General features: G+C 43.1%; 2 protein-coding genes across 17 annotated transcripts; one reads left to right on the forward strand and one right to left on the reverse strand.

Annotated features, from left to right (window-relative positions):
* ATG13 (autophagy related 13) lies at positions 1-23,998 on the reverse strand. Of its 13 annotated transcripts, none has more exons than XM_064657941.1 (18): positions 23,974-23,998; positions 17,534-17,615; positions 16,623-16,703; positions 15,841-15,960; positions 15,359-15,405; positions 14,641-14,781; positions 13,933-13,973; positions 13,293-13,389; positions 12,845-12,943; positions 12,026-12,116; positions 9,531-9,629; positions 8,285-8,395; positions 7,031-7,164; positions 6,000-6,117; positions 5,222-5,299; positions 4,802-4,918; positions 4,240-4,368; positions 1-3,041 (listed from the first exon to the last, which is right to left on the reverse strand). In XM_064657941.1, the coding sequence occupies exons 2-18, from the start codon at positions 17,600-17,602 to the stop codon at positions 2,964-2,966; spliced, it is 1,650 nt and encodes a 549-aa protein (XP_064514011.1). In that variant the 5' UTR covers positions 17,603-17,615; positions 23,974-23,998; the 3' UTR covers positions 1-2,963. The 13 variants fall into 13 exon arrangements, with proteins under 13 accessions (XP_064514011.1, XP_064514012.1, XP_064514007.1 ...); XM_064657942.1 differs by lacking the exon at positions 23,974-23,998 and adding an exon at positions 23,073-23,200 and having other exon boundaries at positions 8,285-8,368; XM_064657937.1 differs by lacking the exon at positions 23,974-23,998 and adding an exon at positions 23,073-23,200.
* HARBI1 (harbinger transposase derived 1) lies at positions 23,263-27,160 on the forward strand. Of its 4 annotated transcripts, none has more exons than XM_064657977.1 (3): positions 23,263-23,367; positions 24,018-24,747; positions 25,290-27,160. In XM_064657977.1, exons 2-3 carry the CDS (start codon positions 24,078-24,080, stop codon positions 25,664-25,666), a joined length of 1,047 nt encoding a protein of 348 aa, XP_064514047.1. In that variant the 5' UTR covers positions 23,263-23,367; positions 24,018-24,077; the 3' UTR covers positions 25,667-27,160. The 4 variants fall into 4 exon arrangements, with proteins under 4 accessions (XP_064514047.1, XP_064514046.1, XP_064514048.1 ...); XM_064657976.1 differs by lacking the exon at positions 23,263-23,367 and adding an exon at positions 23,566-23,656; XM_064657978.1 differs by lacking the exon at positions 23,263-23,367 and adding an exon at positions 23,691-23,829.
* Positions 27,161-27,356: the final 196 nt, after the last annotated feature.

Below are 27,356 nucleotides of genomic sequence, written 5' to 3' on the forward strand. Positions count from 1 at the left end.
TTGCTTACGTAGAAGTTTTATTGGAAATTCTGTGAATACTTGAAGTACACTGGAGACTTTCCAAAACAATACAATTTGAGGAGCCTTCCCCTCCACCCAAAGTATCTGTAAATCAGCAGCTACATACATACTGTCCTTAATATCGAATCAAGCAGACAGCTGCTAAAATAAACAGCCTTCATAACACAACCTGTGGCAGGCCACAGCAGTAGCTAGATCTTTCCTGAAGCAGAGCATTTGTGCAGTGGTCAGGAAACTCAGAGCCTAGATGTAGCAACTATGTGTTGAAACTGAGGAATGTCCAGAGAAGAGGCACCTAACTCATCCCTGGAGAATCTCTTATTGCTATGGCCATCCAGCTCAACACTAGCAGCTTATATAGGCAATTGTCCAGCCTTTTGAAATAGAAAAAAAATGTGCCACACCGATGTTCTGCCTTATGAGATGTGGGAGCTGTAGCCATGTTAGGAACTACATCAGCAAATGAGCACAAGTAATAGCACTGACTTTCTAGATGGGATTAGCAAGAATGGCATGCTCTGCCAGCTCCACAGCTTGTCAGTGGAAGAAGAGCACAGCAGGAGTGCTGGCTAGGTGAAGTTCAACCTTGACTATTCTCCTCCATTCATACAGTGTGAACTAGCACTTTGCCTCCTCTCTGCTGCTCTGCAGCCCATAGTATCACTAGGGAAAGGTGACAAGCACCTGTCTTGAGCTATTTACTACAAGTTGGCAGACCAGCTTCCTGAGCAAAGATGAGAGCCAGCTGATCCATTAATTCCTTGTGTTAATGCAATCCTTCTGCAACCCTTTCCACCTGTGAAACAAGGTGGCTCTGGCTGTGGGGATCGGATATTTATTAAAGCCCATGTAACTTAAGCCCTCTTATGAACTGTTTATCTTTGAAGTTTTCTTAAATGTTTGTGCATTTTACTTTGCACAGACAAGGCAATTTCCATGTGAGGTTGCTGAAAAGTTAATTGGTTGAGTAAACTAAAAAGGTTCTGGTGGGTAACTTTCCTTCAATAAAGCTCTTACCTAGAGTTCTACAGCTCACATGGCCTCCCACCAAATACATCACTCAACAAAAAAGTTGGGAAAATTCAAAGCATTGCATTGCTCTGACCTTACAATAAGCTCTGTTCTGAACTTGGCTCCTTGCTCTAGCAGTGGCACAGAAATAGTGTTCTGGAGTGGAGCTGGGGTTACCCTGTCAGCTGCAGGCAATATCTTTCAACTATGCATGCAGTAGAGCTGAAGAAGCTGCCACACAGCACTAACTAGAAGGCTGGTTACTTGGACACTGAGGAAATTAAGATGGTTCCTTGGTACTGAGGGAACACAACCTCACTTCTGGAGAAAGAAAGAAAAAGTGTTTTAGGACAGTAAGGGGTCTTGCAGTTGCTCACTCTAGTTACACATGGGAGGAGAAGAGAGAACCACAAGAAAATCCACCTTATCCAAGCTTCTGTTTAGTGTCACCGTTTCTCCTCCCATCCTTATATCGGGCAAAAGACAGCAGCCAAATCAACCATAGACCACTGCCAACCAGTCACACTGTCGATGGCCAGATCATTACAAAAATAAAATTTCAGCTACTCAAAAGCCAGCTGATTAAAAAGTACCATAAGCTTCCCCAAAAATGTGCTTCTTTGAAGAAGCTGCCTTCTGAATGACTGAAGATCACTGCTAATTTATCCATGCCTATCAGAAAACAGCTTTTTACCAAGTCCCTGCCGCTCCACTCCACTGATGTGTGCATTTCATTCTATCAACAGGCCCTGACTCGCTGTAATGGACACACAGTCCCCAAAACAGAGTATAATATTAATCAAGTCTGTCTTAGAAAATAAATATCTTGGATATTTTCCTGCAAAGAGAGACCAGTCTCACTGGCCAGGGTTCCATGGCACACTTGCTCTTGGCAGTGATCCAGGGCAGAATGACCCGCACTAGTACATGAAAACAGAACATCTTTTAAATATAGGTTTCTTTAAAAGCAATAAATATTTTTGATTCTTAAGTTCTTCTATTAACCATAAAGCAGGAAGGTTTGCAAGGATTAGAGGAAAGAATCTTGGACTAAGACTCCTAGTTACATAACCCTAAAGAAATAGGATTCCTAGTATTTACAGTTACGTTTCAGAAGCAGAGACTATGAATTCAGCATCATCACAGCTGCTACCTGCAGGTTTGCCAACAGTCAGCACCGTTGAACTCAGCATGGCCAAATGTCAGTGCACTCGGGAAGGAAATGTGGAAAGTGCTTCTGCAGTTTCACTCCGGCTGATCAGCCACCTAACAGAGGACCTGGCACAAAACCACCGCGTAGAGACCCAGTTCCTTGGAAGCAGGAAAACAAAGGTAACACGCGTTACACAGGTCCCAAAGCTGACTTCTCTCCCTGGGCTCCAGGCACGCACACTGAAGTCAGGATGAAATGCCCCGTTGTGTGGAATGGATGTCCTGGACTGAAAGCTGTTGAATCTGCTGAACTCACAGACCCTGGAAATGAGCAAAAGCTTTCTATGCTCTAACAGGATCGGAGACTGTAGGAAAAAGTCTGTTAGCAAGAAGCTCTACCTACGGAACTTACACCAGAGGACCCTTGGAGGAAGCTTATGGCAACTTTTCACAAAGCCCCTCCACATAGAACACAGACTGAGGAAAAAATAATTTTCATACACTGGAGTTTGACTTCCTTGTCCCTACTGAAGTCCTAAATTCAAAACTGACTGTGAGCAGGAAAAGCGGTCCAGAACTAAAGGGTGGAAAAGTTGAGGAAAATCAGCAGATGAGCTGTATCTGCCGTTGAAGAGAGCAATCAAAGAAAGCTCACTTGATGGAAGGAACTAGTCAACGTGAGACAAAAGGCCGAGCAGGGGCAATAGAGATAGTTGTTGATGTCATCTCCAGGATGCCTTGAGGAGGAAGAACTGCTGCAGCAAAACTAGGAAACAGCTTCACTGCAAGGTTTCTACAAAAGCATCAAATTCTTTGACGTTTTTCTCGTGGACTGCCAGCTTCTCTGGTAATGAGTCCTGAAAGGGTAAAGAAAGGTGCAAGTCAGGGCTGATTCACAGCAGACAGAAGGAAACTTTAAACACATACTCTAGGATAAAAACTCTGCTTCTGAGTCTTGCAACCCCTCTCCACTGCTATGGGCTCCCCTTCCCTTGTGCACAAAACCAGGAATCCTCTGGCAGCATCCAGCAAGTGACCCTGACAAGGGCACTCTGCCCAGAGTCTGTTTGTTCTGCAGGAACAGGAGGTGCACTGGGGCCTTTCCTTGTGATATCCCTGCCACCAGCTGCAGCACAATACCCTGCTCACGTCACTGCCTTCATCAAGTCACTTGCAGCTCTCAGCCTTTGGTATTCATTTTTCTCCACAGTATGTTACAATGCCAGAGAGCCCAGTGGAGCACTCACTCAGACATGACTTTCACCAGTCACACTGGGACTTTACCTCTGCTCAGGCTGCAAGATCAGGCCTGATTTGCCACAAGTTTGACACCCCAGAGGGAGGACTAGTTTGGGGGGTTTCAATGACAGCCAAAGTAAGCACACAGCAGCAGCTTTCAGCTTCAAGACAAACACGCCAGTTTCAGAGGCTCAAGTGTGCCACAAATCTGCATTTATCTGGAACATATTAATGAGGGACTCCCTTTGGACAGGGTCTGTCTTCTGAGAAGTACAGGAAAGACATGGGGGCTTTTGGAGCAGGTCCAAAGGAGAGACATGAAAATTATTCAAGGGCTGGAGCATATCCTGTGAAGACAGGCTGAGAGAGTTAGGGTCGTTCAGCCTGGAGATGAGAAGGCTCTGGGGAAACCTTACTGGGGAGACCTTATTGTGGCTTTTCAGTACTAAAAGGGGGCCTTTAAGAAAGATGGGGACAGACTTTTTAGTAAGGGCTGTTGCAATAGGACAAGGGGCAATAGTTTTAAAAGACAGTAGATTCAGACTAGATACAAGGCATTTTTTTATGAAGGTGATGAAACTCTGTAACAGGTTGCCCAGAGAGGTGGTGGATGCCCCCATCCCTGAAAACATTCAAAGTCAGATTGGATAGGGCTCTGAGCAACCTGGTCTAGTTGAAGATTGGACTAGATGACCTTTAAATGTCCCTTCCAACACAAACTATTCTATGATTCTATGAAGATACTTTTTTCAAACTAGGGGAGAGCATTATAAAGCATATATGATTGCCACAAAAAGAAATTTCAGGGCTCCATACCAAATCCTCTGCCATGGATTGCGCTCCAATGTCAATGGAGAGGCTGCTGAGTTGAGGGGGGTTCTGAAACTCACGGTAAAACGTCCCCAGGTCCATTGGAAGAATGTCATCTTTTGAAAATGCTGGTTTCTAGAATCAAAGATACTGCTGTTAATTCCCACAGACATTGGCTTCCCTTTTGCTACAATCTCAGGTAAAGTCATTACCTGCTATAGTAAACATCTTGGCATTACAACCATTGCTGCAATAATGCATATTAAATAACTGAAGAGCAGTGAAGATCTATGGTTGTTGAGCAGTTGGAAAAGAGCATTTATTTGGAATCTGGCTCCTTTAGGCATTAGAGAGAGGATGCCAAGTCTAGGTATTTAATTGGTAGCTGCTGATTCCAAGCATCAGTGTCTTTGCAGTTCTGGGATTGTCGAGCTCTAGTTTGGAACTGTGAATCATGGGTCTTTTCCACTCCCATTGAAAACTGCTCTTACATCATTTGCCATCGTACAGCACCTGAAGCCCACCTAAGATGCAGGTGTTATGTAAGAGCACTGATGGGGGCACTTACAAAGTCGATCATAACAAAGTCATCATGGGTGTTCCCTGTGCTGCTGCCACTGGAGCCCTCTGAGTGTAAGCTGCCTTGTAGAGGAGATTCAGTTTCTGGGGAGTCAGGAGGGTTGACCTGCCCAAGAAATCAAAAATGGTGAGTACTGATCTTATGATCATGTCTGTCTGTGTATTTTGACAGCGTGGGGGCAGTTAGGAGGTTGGACAATAAACACACTACAGCAGGGGCAACAAACACATGCTGTTATTTGCATGTCTAGAGAGCCCAAGACTTCAACACAGGAGACTTCTTGAAATCAAACAAATCTGAGTAACTAGTTATTTTCTCAAAAAACAAAGTCTATTCAAGGAAGAGAATAGCATGGATGTTTGCATAAGGGTTGCTGAGAAGGCACATATACCTCTGGAAGAGGCTTACCATGGGGTCGTTATCTTCCAGCTCAACATTCTTGGGAGCAAACATGGCAAAAGGAATGTCTAAGTTGGCCATGGTCACCTGAGGAGATTCAGCAAACAGAATTTCACTAAGACGCTCTGCTTACCCAGCACAGAACAGGATACTGAACGTCTTTGTCAGGCCAGCTAAAAATGGCCCAAGATCAAGTCAGCAGTTAGGCAGGAGGCTGACAAACTCATTTAAAAGGCATAAAATAGAGAGATGATACTCAGCTGACCTAATGCAGATACGTACCCTGAGGTGGGATTGCTTATATACATCTTGTATAATATAGGCAAAAATTAACAAACTGATAAAAATTCAAAGAATTCTCCTTCATCCATCCAAAAGGCCTAGAACAACAGCCCTAGGAACTGAGCAGAACTAAATGCTTGCTTACTAATGATGAACTGGTCTACTGCTTGTCCCTTCAAGGAAAAGGAGGCTTGCTACCAGCTTTCCCAGTTTATGAACACATGGCAGTGGCAGATCATTGCAAGACCCAAGTGCAGTATCAAGTCTTCTATTCTCAAATAGGGTGTTGGCAAAGTGGGGCAAATTCAATGGCTGTCACATCTCAAAAGGATTTAATGAAAAACAAGCCTATAGTAAAACCTGGTAGGGAAATGCCACAGGCAAGAATATACACTCTCAGTCTCTGGGGTTACCCTGGCATTGGGGTGCTTTTTGCTCCTCTGTATAGGACCAGATGGAAGAAGAAGGGTATTATGGTGCCCTCTTGAGATCTACTGCTCGTTACCTGGTTAATGGGTTTGTTGACAAAAGCTCCCACCTTCCGGACAAAGATGGTTTCCAAAAGGTCATGTGGGGAGCCACACTTTCCTTCACTGCTGTTTGATACTGTTTCTGTGTCCTCACTGGGGGAGGAAAATAGGTAACTAGTGACTCATGGCACAAACAATACAGACAAATCTATAGACAAATCACATGCTTTATGAGACTCCTTCATTTTTCTTGGTTTACTCTTAATACTGGAAGAAGAACCGTTGTACCACACCTTCCTCCTCACTCATGAGCACCAAAGAAGAGTGGACACTTGTGGAATCAAGATTTTTGTTTAAAGATGGACAAAAACTATTTAGTTGAATGAAAGTTGCTGCCAACTGAAATAAGCTTTTCTTTTTGAAGGTGGACTTTACACTTCAGAATGTGCATGTTCATAGCAATTCCTGTTCATCACTTATTTTTTTCAGTAAAACAGATTTTTCAGTCACAGATCTCTCAGGAAGTGAGGGCAAGGACCAGAATTGTATCTGTCACTCAGTTTACAAATGCAGTAGTCTAGTACATTGCAACAGCCACTCCCAGTATGACTAATTCACTGCATGGCTATTAGTTACTTCCAAGACCTGTCTGGGGTCCTACCACAGGTATTCAGAACTTTAAAACAAAAAAAATATGGTTTAGTCTTATGGAAAGAGGATTACTTAGATAGCATTTAAGACTCATTTGTGAACTCACTTCATCTTGTTTTACAATCAGCAAAACTAGCAGAAAGATTTAAAAAAAAAAAAAAGATAAAATTGATAATAAAGTTGACATAACAGAAGGATGTTACATTGCATAACAGGTTTAAATAGATGGGCAAGATCATTGTTTGGAGAAAGCCTGAAAAAGCCCCAGTCAGAGAAAGCTGTACTTTATTTTGGGGAATTAAAAGACAGTAGTTATGCTACAAAGAATAGATAAAAAGGGGAAAACAAAAAGTCTTATCTTAATAGGATTATAAATGGGCTAGCACAAGAAGTGGATCATCTAAAACCAACCTACCTACTAGAAGGAGTAGCTGCTGAGTAGTGGACTCCATCCAGTGGGGTGCACATCCTCTCTTGGTCAGCTTGAGTGCCATGTGCTGGCTGGCTAGGAATTGGGGGAACTCCCCCCTCTTTGCCTGGACCAATCAACTGAGATGGAGAGGAATGGTTGAGTTAGATACCTCAAAATCAAACAAACACCACAGTTCAATACAAAGCAGATTCCATTACATTGGGCCCAAGTTGTGGGATTTTTGGCATATGACTGGGCTCCAGACCCCATAAGGCTGAGAGAGGTGTCAAGTAGAAGCTGATCACCACAATACAAACTTTTTTTATTCCCTACCTACTCTACTCCTCTCCACTTCAGGCCTGTTTTACACTGCAGAGCTCTCTGGCTATAGGTCCTCTGCTTCAAGGAGAGGAGTGGGGGGAAAAAATATATCCTCTTGCTACAAGCCCATGGCTCCCTACAGCTTCCTGAGAAGGGGAAGTAGAGAGGGAGGTGCTGATCTCTTCTCCCTGGGATACAGTGGCAGGACGCATGGGAATGGTTTGAAGCTGCACCAGGGGAGGTTTAGACTGGACATTAGGAAGCATTTCTTTGCTGAGAGGGTATTCAAACCATGGAACAGGCTTCCTAAAGGTGGTTGATGCCACAGTCTGTCAGTGTTTAAGAGGCATTTGGACAATGCCCTTAATCCCAGGCTTTAACTTGGTCAGCCTTGAACTGGCCAGGCAGTTGGACTGGATGCTCATTGCAGGACCATTCCGACTGAAACTCTTCTATTCTGTTATCACCTTATCAGCAAAACTCTGGTGTAGCAGCAAAGTCACATGCAGAAAAAGACTTCTGTCAACTTCGCTTATTTGTCTGATGAATGAATGTAAATATGCCAATATGGACTGTCAGTGTATCCTCTGTCTAGGCTACAGAACTGTGCTTGCATAGCTATAGGGGCGGCAGCAGCTCTGTAAGACAGGCAAAGTTTGGAATCAGTGACTTGCAGGTGCAGGCAAATAAGCCTGGTGCCTGCTCTCTCAGTGTAGTTTTTCCACATGACCCCTACTCCAGTAAACTTGGGCATGCTGAGGAGCCAATTCCCAGCTCTTGTGGAAGCTGTGCTTTCTCTATATTTACCTTACATTCTTTTCATTCCTGACAGACAGGATACCAATGCATGCACTAGTTTCAATGCCTCTCTCAGATGTACAAGTGACACAAATGGTTGCAAATACCAGCCATGCTGGTTCTACTCTCTACAAGTACCTGGTGAGGGTGTGCAGCATGCAAGCCACCAGCAAAGAGTACAGGATACCCCATGTCAGCTGATCCAACTCCCAGGGCAGCAGGCTGATAGGAAAGACGAGAGCTGGAAAGCTAAGAAAGACGAGAAAAAACAAGAAGGGCAAAGGGAGAGGAGAGAGGAAGGGGAATGCCCCACAGTCTGAATAATCACCACTCACTGAAGAAGGAACAGGAAAGTCAGAGGCACAGCATTTCAGGCTGGCAGAAGGATTCCATTGATTCAGTGGAATCAATAATGAAGGTTATTGCTCTAAAAAGTTCTTATTGCTAAGTGGACTATTTGACAGTAGTCCAGGGTAATAAGTCTGGGCCTTGAAAGGAAAAACAAGACTGGCTTCCTACACACATAAGAGGAGGCTGAGCAAGGTATGACTGACATCCAGTCCCAGGGAAGCTCTGCCTACAGGCAGGTTTCAAACATTGGGAAAAGCATGAATGCCATCATCAAAGAGCTAAATTAGCTAAAGACCTAATATTTAATACTTTTTCATCCCAAAGCAACTACACTATCAACTGTTTGAACCTACTCCCATTTCACATTAAAACAGCTGATCTTCCAGGCCTGTTCAAATAGCTTCAGTGAAAGAATACAGAGTCCCATAAATGTGCAAGGTAAAGGGAACTGGGAAGGTAACCCTTGTGAGATTGCTTTAGGAATGAAGTGTTGGAACCAGTGAAACCTAGGAGAAATTCCTTACACACCCCAGGTAGAAATCTACCCAGTCACGTTAAATAAACTTTCCTGTTCTGGCTTGCTTGAGCTCAAGAGGAGCACTTCTTCCAGAGCTCAGTGAGCTCCAGCAGCACCAAGGCTGATGTAATTTAAAGGGGTCAGAATGCACTGGACAGCACTTTTACTCATGTGAGGCTGGTTAAGCTGAGTGGAGCACTAATGACTGTAAGGTTTAAGGGACACTGGCTGTTAACAGAAAACACTCAGAACTGTGCCTTACCACTTATGTCTTTCACTAACAATCCTGGACAGCTGTTGTGTTTTTAGGATGCTTATCCTGTCTTTGGGAGACCTTTATCTGCAAAGGCATTTAAGAAGCCAGTCTCAATAATGTACCTGGCCCACTGTGGGTTCACCAGTCTTTCTCATGCACAACAAACATTCCACATTGTCAAATTTGTACTTTCCTGTATTTGTTTTGTCATGCCAGAGCCCTATTCTGGCCATGTATAGTATATTCTACTGACAACTCACTTGATGTGAAAAGGCCAGTCCCATCACTGGGACCTTCAAGGTGTCCGTCACCACAGGAGGAGGGGTCTGAAAATGTGCCTTTGTGACAGTAAAAACACACTGTGCACAGATACAGACAAACAGAGGAAACAAGGAAAAGAGAGAGAGTGAGAGGGGGGAGAGAGAGAGAGAGAGAGAGAAGGACTTCAGAGAAGAACTATGAAGAGTTGGATGAACTGAATGCTAGTGAAGAGATTTCGGCTGCAGCAGCCACACCTACATATAGAGAAGCCTCAGTACTGCCAGAACACATTCATTTAGTAAAGAATTGACTGTTTTCCAATCTGAGTGAACCACTGAACACAGGTAATATTTTAGTAAACCCTGACATGAACTAACTGCCAGGACTCTGTTCCACAGCTAATTATAATTGGTACCAGCCAATTAGCAAGGAGAAAGCTGAGCAGATGCCAGAAAAAGTCAAGTAATTTTTTTTGATTTTGCAAATTACATGTATTTCAATACTCTCCATCCATCCAATACTCCTTATCCTCCAGCTTTCCGAGGGATCATATCTTGGCAAGTCTATGCTGCACTCTTAGAATAAAGGGTACTCAGACTATGGTGTAATTCAAACACACGAATGTGAAGAGAGCACTCCATCAACAGGAGCAAAGCTGCGGAAGTAAACAGTCTCACAGAGGGTACTAATGCAAAAAGGGCAATTCAAACCCAGTTCAGCTCCATACCTCCCCCCAGTCATTTTCTTACCAACAGTTTTCATTTTTAAGAAAGCTTCAGCTTCATTTCTGGGAATTATTCATGGCCAGACTCTCTCCTGAAATTTGGGCTACTTCACAACACGCACGCACAGACACACAAATGCACAGATATGCTATGCAAGCTCACAGGGAGAAGGAAGCAACTATTCCCTTGTATCATGCAGTTTAGGCCTCACTTTTACTGAGAAGGCAGGTAGAGATTTGAAAAATTTGCCTAGAAAACCACACAGTTCCCAGTATTTTCCTACATATTAAGTTGTGTATAGAAACCTGGAGAAAGAAATTAACTTATTTTTTCCCTTCTAATTTACTTTGAAGTCCACTCTGCCAAGACAGCCTTAAAATTCTAACTGTGATAATAAAGACTGGCAGTGGCTTTATAAATAAGGGTACAGCATATGGCAACTATTAACCACAGGAAAAGCAAGAATGTAGGCTCATACTTAATGTGAATCCTCAAGGTTCATGTGATTTCATAAAGCTTTTCCCCCTCCGTGACAGCAAAGCTCATGACCCCTGGCAAAATGTCAACTTTAATGTAGTTACATGCACTATTACTGTTAAGGAACACTGGCACAAGCAAGCCAGTGGAAATTTCCTTACGAAACCTTTTGTATTTAACCCATTTTATGAAAATGCAGGACACAACTCAGCCACAAACTCATTTCCTGAACTGTGTATTGCAGAATAAGAGAAGCTTTATTCCATTAGACTTACTGTGAGCACTGGCTAATTAGTTCAACATTGCCTGATGCCCTGTCACCCAAAATCCACTTGACAAAAACACACTTCCTAAGACAGGCTCATTTCTAGCTCATTCATAAGCAGAATACATTCTGCTAAACCAGGCACACTAATTCCTCTGAAGCAGCAGAAAGACCCATGGCAGATTCTTTCAGTGTGGAACAGCATTCCAATTATTCTTCATTCTATGTTTCACATCGACAGCAAAAGAGATTTAGAGTCTTTAGATTGTCTTTAAAGATCAGCAGAGCCATCTGCTTGGCTGGACAACAGGGCAGGGCATTCCTGAATATTTAAAGCAATAGAATAACTGCAACTCTGGCCAAGTCTTCAAAATACAGAACTGTGGAGTCAGATACACAGGACAGTAAAAGAAGTTGGGAGTTTCTGTTTTTGATATTCAAAAGGAAGCCACTTTATTTTAAAATTAAACTTAAATGAAATTTGCAGGGGTAGGTGGAATTATAGAGTATTAAGTCCCCAGTTCAATACTATGACCCAATTTTTTCTTGCTGATACTTATTCCTGCTGCCCCAACTACTTTTAGATGGTCCAACAGATACAGCTTTTGTCTTTTTTTTCAGTCTTTCTCCAGCATTTTCCTGGTATTTCAATGTTTCTGTCTCAATGTCAGTCTGTTACCCCCAATTAGGCTGTCTGGCATCAATGTCCTGAATTCCTCCTCCTGCAGTATCAGAATGTAAATGTGTAAGTACCCTGCTATCCTCTTCAAGCACATCTCAGCTCAGCTACAGGAGTAGGATCTTTTAATTTTTCTCAGTATTTCAGTCTTTCTAGTCCCCCTGAATTTTGTTGAAATTAGTGTCTAACTAGGTTTTACTCAGAGTATAATGACATAAATAACCCATACATTAAATTTTAATTAACAGCAGGAGGCTGCCTGCCTGCACAATAGCTGATGTAGGAATATGCACACTACTCTAACAGCAATTGCTCTATCTAAATTAAGAAGAGCCTGGTTTCTCTTACCTGAGATGGAGGAGAAGTGGAAAAAGATGTGGTACACACTTCTTGGGAATCTTCTACTGAGGGGTATACTGCACCATTGTCCTCACCAGCTCTAAAGCAGCAAGAAAAGTTTTCTAACTGAAATATTCTTTGAAACAAACAAATAGTAAAACACACTGGGACAAACACTGCAGGGAGTTTGAGAGTATTTGGGTGGAGTTGAAAGGAGAATTATGAAGGGCTCTCATCTACTTGGCAGAACTGAGGAAAACAAGGTATGAAAACTTTCATTTTCCTCAGGCCTTCCCCTTCTACCCCCACATAAAAAACCAGAGGTGTTTCTAACTAATGCTTTTCTTATACCAGCTAATGCATTATTGGCTTTGGTGTTAACAACCATTGTCAAACAACACCACTGGTCCCAATCTGAAAGCCCTCACACACATTTTAGAGAAGATGAACCTCTCATCTACAAAGAGAAATTAAACTCTGATCTTCCCCCAGTGGAAATATCTGGAGATGCATGCATCTGGACACGTAGCTGACAGCAGGATTAACCATTACACTTTCAAATTCCTTAAGGCAGCCAAGATTAAATATCCTTTGTGTCCAAGTGCTTCTGTAAGGACTTTGGGAAAATACTGGGGCTTGCTCACTCAGTCTTCTAGATATGAGGAGGAAAATGTCAACCTTCATCACAGGCTCAACCATATCAATATGACTGACACTAATCCTCCAGTGTCCCTTCCCATGCAGCCGCAAATAGTGGAAAAGGCTTTGTATTTGGGCATAATTGATGCCTTCACCATGGCCCACAACTTCAAGTCAGTATTTCCTCACCTGTAATTGCAGGGATGCATGGGTGAAGAGCTGGGATAGGGACGGTCCACAAAGTGATCAATTATAATCCCCATGATAGGAGGGGTCCTCTCAAACTGCCTGCAAGGCAACAAGCAATGGTGTTATTTGCTTCTTCTCTCTACTCTCTTCCCAATTCATGGTGCCCTCACAGAAAACCCTTGTGTCTATTAATGGGACCAGAGCATCTTTACAATTCAGTCCTGTGACTCCAGGCACGTATCAGCAATTTGGAGTTCTAGAGCCTGGCTCAGGGCTACCCAAATACTCCCCTTGCTGCAAGACTTAAGCATGAGAGAGAGTATTCTCCATCAAGGAGAATCTCAGCAGGAAAGGATAAGCGGAAGGGAAAGATTTAGCGGCTCAGAATATGAGGGGTTTAATAGCAGATTATTGTAAAACAGTTTCTGGCACAATCACATATTCTTACCTGGTTGACATGAAAGCAAGGTTGATTCTGTAGGCACAAGACAAAGTGATGGTGCCCACTGGGGTACCCACTGTCCCAACACGGACTGTCTGGAAACCTGTAAGGTTAAGGAATGACTATCAGTTTCACTGATTATTTACATGCCGCACTTTTCTATTCTGAGGTCACATTATCTTATTTCTACAGTGTTTCCACTATCCCTTGCAATCTGAATTCCAAAGATGCACACAGAACCCGTAACAAAGCAGCAGCACTAGGCTGCCTTGCTGGTAGGCTTCACCTGCAAGACTTCTTATGGTGCTTCCTATCTTGGTTATCTTCCTATCTTAAAAAATTGTTCTGAAGTGCTTCTTGTTCCTTAGCAGATCATGACCTTCTTTACTGGTCCTATCCCTTAACAACATACTTCCACATTCTTATTTCAGTTCTGGATCACTAGAGTCAAAATGGCAATCCCCCTAGACTTTGCCCAATTACCACCATTATACTTAGTACCTTATGACACAAGCCTTCACTGGCGGATCCAGATAAAAAGCATATGTAAACCTCACACTTTCCTCATGGCACTTAGGAATAGTAATAAAAGGCTAGTCAGTATGAAAAACAGTTCTGCTCTAGTCTGTGTGTTGTCTAATCATACCTTCTCCCAAGCCACTCAGTTGCACTTCACCAAAATATATCCTAAAGCAAAAGAAAAAAGAAAAGCTATTAGGTCCATTGGGGACATAATGCTATACGTGTCTTAATTTAATTTTATGAGTTGAAAGGCTGAAACTACTTCTCCTCTTCAGGAAAAAAAAACAAAAGAAATGGCTAGAATGCCCATCTCAAAAAAAGCCTTCCAGCTACTTCAGAGGAGGACATGTCATGTAAAAAAGAAGAAGGAAGAGAAAATGGTAGCTTAATACAAAATTTCTCTTCAAGTTTTTTAAGCTTCTGTGCTAAGTCTACAGTTCAGATCAAAAATGTGAAGTGATATAAAGCATCTTTAAAATGGAGCAGCAGGGCAGAAGTACACACTGGAGGTATGTGCAGTGTAGATAGGCATTTACCAAATACAGGCCAGCCACCAAACTGGAGGCTAATAAGTACTTTAACCAGTGCTTTCATGTACAATTATTTTTACTCCTCCCAACACTTCACAGCCTGCGCTTAATTTTTCTTCCAATGGCTCCAATGGAAGCTATAAGGTGATACATAGCCCAAAGTTTTCTTCTCTTACTGTTCAGTATTAGTTAAATCCAAATAATTTATTATTACTCATCCCTTTGTAACCGCATTTGCAGCTACACTGTGCAACTCTAGAGTTTCTGCTGTTTGTGTTTCAAATGGGAAATTTCTGCTTTACCTGTACAATATTACATATTCATGGCCCTGTTTCCTTGAAAGTCTGTAGGCTGGAGTTACCCTGGTTATAGCAAGCAAAGACTTCAGCAACAGAGACAGCCTGTTGTATACAGTGTATGAAACTTTGATTTCTTTGTCACACCTATAGAACACAAAGGAAAAAAAATTAGTCTTTTGTTCCCAACTAAGTTGCTTGGTTTTGTTTGCTTTGGGTTTTTGTTTGTGTGTTTTGATTTGTGGTTGGGTTTTATTTTGTTTATTTTATTTTAAATAAAAATTAGTCTGGGCTGGTTGTTTAATGTCAGTTTTATTGCCAAAATGATACAATAAAACCCCAGTGTGGCTACCTGTATTGACCAACCAGCTAAGAGCCCTACTTCAACCTAGTCACCTGTTGTAGAAGTAATTGCTGAAAAAATACATGCAGCCTTCTATTAAACAGAAATATCTTTTCAGTATTAAAAGCATTCATCATTATCTGAAGAAGCATACTAGTTGTAATGGAAGAATGAAAAAAGAATAAAATTACTAGTTTACTTTCTCGACACCAATATTAAACAGTTTGACTAGTGCATTACACAAAGGGGAGTTCCCTCTGAAGTGTTCCTGGCCACACAGCCAATATGTGCTCGTTGATCACCACGGATTAGCCACATTTCCCATGTTCATCAGCTAAAAACTACAAACATACACAAAAAATGTGTGAAGAATGCACTTACTTTTCATTCATTTCTAGGCACCAAATTTCCAGCTCCATGGAGTCCCCCTGGATGCCAAACAAAGGCTCATTTCAGAACACAAACTTTTTCACATCTCATTAATGATCAGCAATGGCCACACCTCTGAACAAAGATTTATCTCCCGGCTCCCACTTTCTTGTAATGCAATGATAGAAAAGGTGCACTGGAAGTCTCACTGCACAATTACATCACCTGAGAGAACACCTTCCTCAGAATGGCTAAGTTCTTCATGGTCTAAGAAACTAAATTTTGCTGCTCTATCATTTGTGTGTTTGGCCTCACATATTTGCAGTGAATTGCTTCTGCTAAACAATACATTTCATTAGCATACTACCTAACTTAATAAAATTTAGATATTTTCACATTGTCTTGGACTAAAGGTGCTCTGGTGGGTGATACAAGATTTAAGTCAAAAAACCCCCACAAGCAAAAAAGGGCATCTACTTTGACTCAGTTCTCACCTCTGAGGTTTTGAGAGAAATCTCCACGCACATAGACCGTCCAACAGCGGGTAGCTGTCCTGCCAGGGCTTTCTTTGCTTCATGAGTAACCTCTGGTATATCTTTGATTGCCAAATTGAACTGCAGAATGAAGGAAATGATTCAATTTTTTTATTTCTTTGAAAAACTGCCTAATAGTACACTGCAGACAGGCTCATAGACCCATATATAACATACTAGGTCAGCATCCACTGAAATATTTATGAAACAGAAAATTTCCAGCTGGGCTTAGGCTCTTCATATTTGGAAATATTTCCTTGGCTGCTAATTCAAATGTTTTTCTAGATACTGCCATAAAAAATTCACTCCTTTTCTCTCACTTGAGTGCTATCTTCACTCACAAAGTATCTTGAGTCTTTTCAATTTTAATAAAGCCCATTACTACAAAGTCCTGAACTGCAGAGTTGCAAGCTTCTGACAGAATATAACTCATCACCTCAACCCCAGAAGATCTTGAAAACATGCCTTAACTGGCAGAAGATGCTGAGAGGCACAATTTGTCTCACCTCTACTCAGCCCTGAAGAGTCCAGAGTGATTTGTTGCATATGAACAATAACAACCAAAAAATATCCACACTCCCAATGAACATAACTGAATACAGTAGCTATTCTTTGAATAGTTATTATAGTCTGCACAAGATTGTAACAGTCACATGGTGTTCTCACCACACACATGTTGTGAGTGCACACACACACACACAAACACACAGAGTTAAGGATTTGCTTTAAAAACATGACCTTACCCAGTCAGAACCTGTTGGGGAGGATGAGGATCGGGTACAGATTTTCTCTCCAAGTCGGGCCTGGACAATTACTTGTACCGTCTGGAATATAAAGGAAAAGATACACACTCATGTTTTGGGCTCAGCAGAGCCCTTAGTTCAGAGTTAGACAAGTTTCAAGTAAAAAAAAAATGAAAGGGCTGACCAGGATATAGAGAAGCAGAGTTTGCTTCACTGATCTTCATGTCCAATCAATTTAAATGATTACATGTAACAGGCAAATGTATTTCAGAGAGAAAATCATTTTAGGCTGACCTTTCTCTGTAATAACATGAGGTGACCAAATCAATTTTGCAATCAGGAGTTGCAATTTTCAGTATTAATGAAACAAAATTTATATCCCGAACCTAGACAACTAAAGGGAAAATCAAGTGCATCTGTACATGTATACCAAAGCCATTGTCAGAGTATCTACTTGCATCTATGTACCAAGTGAGGCCAAATTTTATAGTTACTTATCAACATAATTCAAAAGAACATCTGGTATTATTGCTTTTGGATGCAATGTGAAAATTGAGATACACTGGAAAGAAAGAGTGGAGTCCAGCAGAAGATACCACCTAGGAGCTGGATGGTTTGTTGTGTTGATAGAAACCCAAAGTTGACAGAGGTTTGAAGTGCCTACGACTGATTCTAAAGCAGGACACTTCTGGGGGATGAAAGAGGATTTGAAGCAGAAAAAAGGGGAAAAGATGTTTTCACAGTTACTCTCAGGAATCTCCTAAATTTGACATCACCTTTTCTTGCTTTGGTCTTCAGCAAAACAAAAAAAGAAAACCAAACCCCATGTGGTTATTCTAGCCACAGCAAGTATGTTGGGTCTTTTTCTTAAACAAGAAAGAAGAGGCATTTGTCCAAAGGAGAGAAGTTACCTTTAAAGCAAAAAATTTGATGAACTTGTCCAGGTCCTTCCTGTCCTGGGAACTGAGATCAGTGTCCATTGCATATGGCAATCTGAAATACAGCACAGGTCTGGGAATGAAGTCTTCCTTCAGCTTTCTGTTTACATTTCAAAATATTTTTGCCATTAGAGGCCACCTTAAACGAAATGAACTTTGGAGCGTGAGTGTGAGGTATAAACACGCACTACTAGTTTACCTGGTCAGTGCAAAGATAAAAATAATGAAAAAAACAACAAAGGAAGTTCAGAATTAAAACTCACTACAAGTTCTCCGATTTTGCTACCTTAATTAAAAAAGGAAAACCAGCAACAACAAAACCCCCAACCAACCAAACCAAACCAAAAAAAATCTCAAAACACTCCTACACTGACTGGATGCTATACCAACCTATCCAGGAGACATGGCAATCTCTGCTTCAAAAATTATGTATATTCAGCTATCAGCACTGGTCAAAACAAAGCCAAATTGTTTTTTTGAATCTGAAATTCTAAAAACAGTATTTCAGTGGTATTTCAGTGGTATTTCAGCAGACATTAAAATCTATATAATAAACCACTGCTGGAACAGGCTACGCCGCTTCTTTACTTCTAACAAATAAGTGCTTGTAGTAAAACTGTACAGCTATAAATTTACCTACAATCAACTGAAAAGACACAGTTTTACCAAGGAAGAGACCAAAGTCCTCTGTTCATTTCTCTTGAAAGCTCTGATAACAAATAGTTAGCTTTCACATTCACACTGACTTGTTTTTCCAAATACGATTGTTTCCAGCAACACAATGAACTTGCAAAGCATCTGAAGCGAGGCAGGGCAAGGCACTAATCTGATTTCTGCCACCATCACGTGACATGGCCCAGGATAAAACACAATTTTTCTGTCTCTCAGTTTCTTCATATATAAGTTAATAATTGTACAGAGACCATGGAAAGGAACGCCTTAATTAGTAGCATTAACTGTGCTTTTTGCTCATAAGCCTTCCAAGTATTAATTCACCCTTAACTCCTGTTGCTGTTTTGAGAGAGCTAATCAGCCTGAAGCAGCTTGCCAAACACCACGTATTTACAGAACGTGCTGCTCCTCACAGAACCGTCGGCGATCTGAGGTCAAGGGAGCACGAGCAGCTGCTGTGCACAATGTAACTCAGTGTTCAATTGTTAAGCAAAGACTGAACTTGCAGCAAGGTATGCTATTTATACAAATTAAAGCCTAGCAGGATGAAGGGGCTAATAACCACGTTCACATAGAAGATATATTATCTTTAATGACCACACACATGCAGGACTTCTATTCAAAATGTCTCAGTTAATAGCAATAAAGGCCTAATGCTTTAGAAGCATCATCCAAGATAGGCTGCTAGATAAGAATACTGCAACTTATAGAGCATTTTATACAGAACAGTGCTGTTTTCTGAATGACTCTATAAAAAGAAAGTTGGACATATAATACAGTTGAAAAGTTCCTAGGCTATATTCATAATTCATCTCCTAGTCCTGCACAGTTCTTGTTACAAAATATAAATGTGTAAAATAAAAGCCAAAAATAAATTTGTAAACTGAGAACTAACAACACGAGCCATTCAATATCAGATGCATTAGCAAATTATCCTTTGGATACTTTAACCTTCTCATCAAAACTATTATACTTTCTTTCCCTGCCTTTACCTCCAGTAGACTGACATTACAGACCTCTCCTACCTTAGGGGGGTTCAAAAGAAAGTCAGCACTTAAAGTGCTGTTTAATTGATGCAGCACTCCAAATTAAAAAAAAATAACCCTTTAGTATAGACACTTCCCACTACACAAAACCCCCCAAACCAAACTATAAAACATGCAAGAATGACCTGTTAATATTCTTTTGAGTCATTAAGTGAAGCACTGTCAGGGCTGAGGAAATCCGATATTTACAATAAAACCTGGCTGATACAGGTGATAAAATACTGCACTAAAAAATACTTTTTTTTTCCCCTCAGCAAAGAGAATGCTGACATTTAAATAGCGAGAGAAATCAAAGTAGCTTTTAATTTGAAAAGAAGTGAGAGGGCATTTTCTTTGCAATCGCAGGAGAAAGAGGCAACAAAGTATATCCTGATGTTGTGGGAGAGCTGTCAAATGAAGCACACACACTTGCCTCATGCAGCTGGAAAAAAATTTTTATATCGAGTATTACAAAACATTTGGAAACTAAATGGAAGGTCTTAGGCTCACTGGTCTGTTAGGAAAGGAAACAAAGATGATCATCTGCAGGATTCTTGGTGCAGTATACGAATTAGCTCTAATGACCACACAGCCAAATATTTCCAGAGGAGAGAAACAGCCACCAGAGGTATGTCTTAAATTGAGGTTTCAAAGAATGAGAGCCCCATGGTTCTGCCCTGCTGCAGCAGAATTTGGATTCTTCCTGCAAGATCTCAAATTATCTGTAACATTCATGAAACATTTGGAAATTCATACTGTTACCTCTGAAGCTTCAAATGCCAGCAACAGTTGACTCACCAGAGCCTGAAGTAGAGCAGAAAGTATGGGCCAAGGTTTCCTGTCAGGAATCTGTAATTTCAGGGAGAAAACGGGACTTTGGAACTCAGCTTCTGAAATGTGTAAGGTAAGGGCTGTCATCTGATGACCGCCATCTCCTCATTTTTGTAGAAGGTCCTCTAGTGATTGCCTGACACCTGCTAAGGCTTAGGACAATGTTCACCTTTACAATAATTCTTGATGAGAGTCAAGATGGAGCTAGAACTACAATTTTTTATCTACAACAATTCTTCGGTACTCTCAGGTTACCTGCTACAGCTGACCAGAACAGGAATAAAATTCTGTAAACTTAGTTCCACCAAACTCATTCAACCTCTCAGGTCCTGCTGCAATGCCAGCATGGCTCCTTGTTAAGTGCCACTACTCGGGCATATGCTTAGTTAGAGGAACGTGCTGACTACTTTTACACTGAATAACAACTAGAAGGAAATAACCTTTGGTCTAGGTTAGAAACCTACAAATGACTGATATCCTGTCACCTAAGTAATCCTTTCAGTAAACTGATGTATTCATAGGTACAAACAAGCATCTTGTCCACATGGCTTTTTGCTTTGTCCCCCTCTTCCTTTTTATACTATTGCTTCTATTTACATGCCTCTGTCTTCACTTTGCTGTGAACAGAAATATCAGAGATGGATGTTTAAAGGAGAACTGCCACACGCGGCTCTTTTGACTAAAGCCTTATTCTTTCTCACGAGGTTGAGGCAGAGGTTTATCCAACAGTTTAACATTTAAGCATTGTGCCTTATACACTCTACTGCTACTTACGCTCTCCTTCTCCAAGGAGAATGACACATCAGCATAAGCTGGTGGCGCTGTTTGCATGATGCAACGAACTGTAAGAGCCCTCCCCTTCGTGCCTTGCTACATCCCAGAGGAACTACAGTGACCGGCATGCCATGCTCCAACTCGGGAACAGCCCCGCTGCTGGCGGATACCTGTAACCCAGCACACAACAGGTGCACAGGAACACCTGTGAACTCCGTGACATTATAGTACATGCTTCATACATGGGAATTTAGCGTGTACATGTCTGACACGGACATAAACAGGAAAGGAGCAGAAGCACCTGACAAATACCAGGCATTATTCATGCTGCTGGGGAAAGCATATGTAGGCTGCTTCCATCACCTCCTACATTTCACTTTGAGCCATGGCTGCTACAACTTAAAGTCATCCTGCTTTCTTTTCAAATCAGTGCAAAATAATTACTCATGGTTCCTATCCCAGAGTGAAATTAGGGATGAAACCAGAGTGGGTGTCACTGTAAGGAGAGGGCTGTGGACTGCTTCCATCCCAGATGTTCATTCCCTGAACTATGCCCCCCAGACCAGGCTCTTGTCCCTACCACCCTTCCAGAACTTTGTTAATACAGGACACGAATCCAATCTCCAAGGATGTCCTGTGAGAAGATCAGAAAAGTTCGTTGAATCATTCAAGTGAACAAGTAGCAGATGGAAGTTTTTTGAAGGTTTTAGCAGAGTGCTTCTGGCTTGACGGCCAAGAAAGCTTTCCTAGAATCAACCCCTTCAATGACCAAGAAGCTTCACTGCAAGCAGGTATTTTAAGCACATTAATAAGCAACTATAAAAAGATCTCCATAAAGACAGTGCTCTGTTTCAAGGCTGGGCCTACAAGTCAAAGTCCATTATCCTACAATTACTTAAAATTAATCTCCATTTTTCCTTCTTAGTAGGTTAGTCAGAAACGTGGGGAGAGGGAGGGAACAGTTCTAAATTTCAAGGTATGACACACTAATTCTTTAAAGTTCATGGATTTTTTTAAAGAGGCAATTAGAGTAGACTCTAGCAGAAAAACTATTTCACATAATATAAACACTCTTATGAAATGAAAAGCATGACTAAGTTTTGACTGATAAAGAGGTAATTTCTCCTCCTGATCAGGAGACAAATTTACTTCATAACCAATAAATGATTCTGCATCTTAGTAAATATCTTATTAAAGCCAGCACTGCCAGCTCCACTGACTTAGAAAGAAAATTAAGTAATTCCTGTTGACTGGCAGTTACATTCTGTACTTCCTAAGGTCTAAAAATGGTATCAGTTCAAAGGTCCATCCTCTCATTTTGTTTGTCAAGCCAAAGTATACAGACTAAACCAGAATCTGCTTCTACATACCCTGTACTACAACCACCAACATAATCACCACCTCTCAACTTCTGTATGAACACATGTTCAGAAAAGTTAAGATTATACAATACCATTTAAGCAAAATAAAGTGATCCTGTATGATCCTTCCAGATACCTAAATATAGCCTGGCTCATCTGAATGACTTATTTCTTGCCACAAGAAGGAGGGGTCCACCAGGTCAGGCCACTTCTGTAATAATTTGGAGATGCTCTAAGCTTCATTTGCATAGCAAACTAATTTTCAGCTAAGGCAGTAATTTACTGTGTTTTTCCCCCTTGCTATGTGCCTAGTCACACCACTCTTGACACTTGTAAGTAGGCAGTTCGTACGCTCAGTCCAAAGCGTCCCTTTTCTACTCTTCACTGACGTGGAAGGTCTCCACTCTCACCAAATCCACGGGAACAACTCTGGCGATGCACTAAGAACCATAGCTCCAAGAGGAAAGAAAGATACAATAACCTGATCTTTCCTAACATACAGAAAACTCGCATGTTACAGGAAAACTACACAGTGGAGTGTGCGGTCTCACCTTCTACTATTTCCAACAGACTTTAAATTTCCAACAGGTTTTAAAAGACACCACTTTTAGAAATTCCAGCGGGCCCTATCCTCCCCAGTCTCCACTGACAGCCACCAGCCGTCAGGAAAACGAAGCCCAGCCGACACGAGCCTGTCGGGAACCGACCTCCGCGAGCAGCGAAGTCAAAGTAAAACGCAGGCACGAAGCCGCATCCCAAAGCTTAAGGTCTACGTCGCAACCCGCTCCCCCCGAAGGGCCGCCCGCAGGCCCACGGAGCTCCCCCCGCCCCGGCCCGGGCCCGCGGTACCTGCGCGGGGCGAGCAGTGCTGGCGGCGCGGCGGCTCATCCCGCGCGGGGCCCCGTTCACCCGCCGCGCCCCGGCCACGGGAGGGCTGCGCGGCCCCGGGACCGCGGCCGCCGCCTCCAAGCGCCGCGGCCGCCGCGGGGCTCCGGCCAGCGCCCCTTCTCCTCCTCGGTGCCGGCCCCGGGGTCTCGCCAAGAGTTCAGCGCCGACGGGGGCGTGCGGCCGGGGGCCAGGCCGGGGCTGCCGCTGCCCTCAGAACTGCGGGCTGCGCCGCACCGCCACCACCGCCATCGCCGCTGTTTGTTTTCATCCGCTGCGGGCAGGGGGGGAAGGAAGGAAGAAGGGAGGGAGGGGAGGAGGGAGGTGCCTGGGTGTCCGCGGCGGCACTTTCCGCAGAGAGCCGCCACTCCCCGCCTGCTCTCGCCGCGCCGGGACCGCGGGCCGATGGGGCAGGAGGTGGCTGGGGTTGAGACAAGCGGGGCAGCGCCCGGCGCCGCTCCCGCCGGGAGCCCCTGGCTGTGGCGAATCTACCGCGGTGAACGCGGGGCCGGGCCGGCGGGGACCGCTGGGGAGCGGCCTCGGGGCGGGTAAGGGCCGGGCCGAGCCCGCGGGGGTCGGGCCGCCCGGGGGTCAGGGGCGCCCGGAGTGGGCAGCGCCCCTTGGGCCTGTGAGACCCCCCGACCGGCTGCCCGCGGTTCGTGTCTGTCCTGCCCAGGCGGCGGCCACTGGAGACGGCTCCAGCACCCCCCCGCCACGGGAGGTAAATTCCTGCCAGTGCCGGGCAGAGTTGTCGGCTCCGCGGTGAGCCCACCTGCTGCCACCCCTGTGTTTTTAAAAGCAGATACAAAGAAGTAAAGATATTTGCTGGATGGTCAGAGTAAAGGAAAATAGTAACAGAGCTCACCAGTAACAACTGTTCTGAGTCTCCTTCCCCTTTGCTTTATGCAGGTGAAGCCTCTGGGAAAGCCCTGTCACGGAGGAGCCCCAGGGGACCCCTGGCCGTCAGCCATGGCTGTACCTATCGCGGTTCTTGACTGCGACCTCTTGCTCTATGGCCGTGGACACAGGACTTTGGATCGCTTCAAGCTGGAGGATGTCACAGACGAATATCTAGTATCCACGTACGGCTTTCCCCGACAATTCATTTACTACCTGGTGGATCTTCTGGGTGCCACTCTCTCACGCCCTACGCAGCGGTCCAGGGCCATCAGTCCGGAGACACAAATACTTGCTGCGTTGGGTTTCTATACCTCTGGCTCCTTCCAGACTCGCATGGGGGATGCAATTGGCATTAGTCAAGCCTCCATGAGCCGTTGTGTTGCCAATGTAACCGAGGCATTGGTGGAAAGAGCCTCACAGTTTATTCACTTTCCTGAGGATGAAGCTACTATGCAGAGCCTAAAGGACGACTTTTATGGGCTGGCAGGCATGCCGGGAGTGCTCGGGGTGGTTGACTGCACCCATGTGGCAATCAAAGCACCAAATGCTGAGGACCTGTCCTATGTGAACCGAAAGGGTCTCCATTCCCTGAACTGCCTGATGGTGTGTGATGCCAGAGGAGTCCTCCTCAGTGCAGAAACGCACTGGCCAGGCAGCCTGCCCGACTGCACAGTGTTAGAGCAGGCAGCCCTCACAAGCCAGTTTGAAACTGAGCTACGTAAAGATGGCTGGCTACTTGGTAAGCCAATTTTTCCTCCTTCTTTTCAGTGGGAAGTCTACTATATATTGTCTCCTTATTGAGTCAAGAGCCTCAATGCTTTCCTGCCAATTTCTTTGAGATTTGTGATTCAGTTTGGACAATCCTTACCTTAGAAGTTTAGAACAGTAACTTCCAATCTGTGTTTTATACAGTCTGATTATTGTGTGTATTAGTTTACATTTATTCTGTTAAAAGCTTGTTTTCAGTATCTTACACCTTTCTAAGCTGAATTATGCAATTTTTAATTCTAGATAGGGTCCCAGTCCAGCTGTCTTTCACTGGTTTATGCAGTAAATGAATTCATTAAAACTCTTCCATGTGTTCTACCAGGATTTTCTTGAGTAAAACTGAATGCCTTTACTTTGTCACATTTGTGAACTGGAGTTATTGTTGCCCTTTCATGCCTTCTGTTTTAGCCAGAGAAATAAGTTATTCTGTATCTGCTGTACCAGAAAACTGAGAGTGAGGAGCTGAAATCTGTAGCTGTGGGTGTGTAACCTTCTCCTTTTCACTGCTAACAGGTGACAGCTCCTTCTTACTGCGGACGTGGTTGATGACCCCTCTGCATATTCCCGAGACCCCTGCGGAATACCGGTACAACATGGCCCATTCTGCCACTCACAACATCATCGAGCGGACGTTCAGAACCATTCGGTCGCGTTTCCGCTGCCTGGATGGGTCCAAAGGCACCCTGCAGTATTCTCCAGAGAAATCCAGCCACATCATTCTGGCCTGCTGTGTGCTTCACAACATCTCCCTGGAACACGGGCTGGACGTGTGGTCTTCGCCAGCCACAGGACACATGGAACAGCCGGAAGAAGAGTATGAGCAAATGGAATCAGTGGACTCGGAAGCCTGTCGTATTCGTCAGGAACTTTTACTTACTCATTTTAGCTAATGTTGTGACAGAGAAAAGGCTTCTAACAGTTCATCTGGGAAGTTATCCAGAACAGATATGCCCCTACGTCTTCTTTAAGTCAGTAAAGACCAAGCAGATGTGAGACAAGGAGAAATTTTACACTCTTCATTTCAGGCGAATTTCTGAACTTCTCTCAGTTTTGTCAGAGATGCAATTTAATTGTTAAAGTTTTACTGTTGTGATACTTAGAGGCTCCCCTTTTACCTGACTTAGAGAACATGACATCAGTGAAGAAATTTGGGAAGTTGCCTTTGATAATGATGAAAAATATGTAAACCTTGCACTTTTTTACAAAGCAACAATTCTATGCTACTGTGTAACCCGAAACACTTATGATTGATTTTTAAACAGCATTTCACACAAATTAAAATTCCATGTGAGCTCCTGCCTATGACGAATTCATGAGCAGAAAAGCAAACATTTATCTTTTTGTTTGCAGGTATAAATTCTTGCTAAATACCTTTTTGCTGTTTTGCAAATCTCACAAAACCCAATGATTTCTCTGAAAGCTGAACTGTGTTCTGGGAAGGGTCTGGCTTTTTGCTTGCACATATCTAGAGAGTCAAGAAGAGTTGAACGTTTCTTCTTTCCCAGATAGGCTGGAGAAGACGTTAAGCTATGGTTGACTGTCAGGTACTTAACAGACATCAGGACATAGGCAAGTGAATGTTTAGAGTCTCGTTTTTACTAGGTATGTCTGCTGCAACAGGAGACTTGTCATCTTGTTGGCTGCTGTAAAAGAAATGTCAAGGACTGACTGGGTCACAGAAATTGAACTGATTGCAAAACTTCTTCGTTTAGATCAAGCTGAGGTACAGAAAGGCTGCTCTAGCGCTGCTGGCAATCTACCTCTTCAGTGGAATGAGATGACTGATGCACACTGTTGTTGCTGGCACAAGGCTGGGCAGTTTCCTGGCAACATTCTCCTTCTAAAAGGCTCAAGTGTTTCCAAGGATCTCATGACAGCAGTCTGAGAAAATTTTGTTTCTTACATTTTATTGTTTGTTGGGCAGTAAATGAAACAAAATAATGGGGAATGCAGAATGCTACAAAATTGTAGCTACTTAATGTAGCAGTGCAAACAGCTGGCACAGCAGGTCTGTCCTTTTAGAGGAAATGAGCCTGGATTATGCCCCACATTTGAAGACTACAAGAGTATGGGACGTATTTTGAAGTGCAGAATGGAGAGGCAGGATTAGATACAGTCTGCCAAGTTTGCAATGGCAGTAAGCATTTTCTATCTTACAGAAAACCAAGCATGCTTTATGATGTGTAAGCAAGATGTTTTCAGAAGCCTCGATGAGAGCTGTAAAATGTACAACAATCTGAGATGTAATTCTATTTTCTTTACATACCTTCCTATGACATATCATATAGGAACTACTCTTGGTCACTGCGGTGAAACTCCTGCTCCTTTTAGCTAGGAAGAAGCAGACGAGCACTGTTTTCTAAAAAAAATAAAAAAGGCATTTTTAAGGTAAGAGTTGCTGCTATATAAGGTGCCTGATGGCTCACAATCACATCTGATGGTCTGTGCTAAAAATACTGATCACTAGACCAAAACACCAGGAGACGCTGAATGAGCTGCATGGGTGACGCTGAGGTCAAGTGAGACTTGGGCATGTGTAGGTACAAACACTGTCACATAATAACAAGCTGGAGTTTCTCA

The sequence above is a fragment of the Pseudopipra pipra genome, chromosome 6 (assembly GCF_036250125.1).
Source record: "Pseudopipra pipra isolate bDixPip1 chromosome 6, bDixPip1.hap1, whole genome shotgun sequence".
NCBI classification, from domain to species: Eukaryota; Metazoa; Chordata; class Aves; order Passeriformes; family Pipridae; genus Pseudopipra; species Pseudopipra pipra.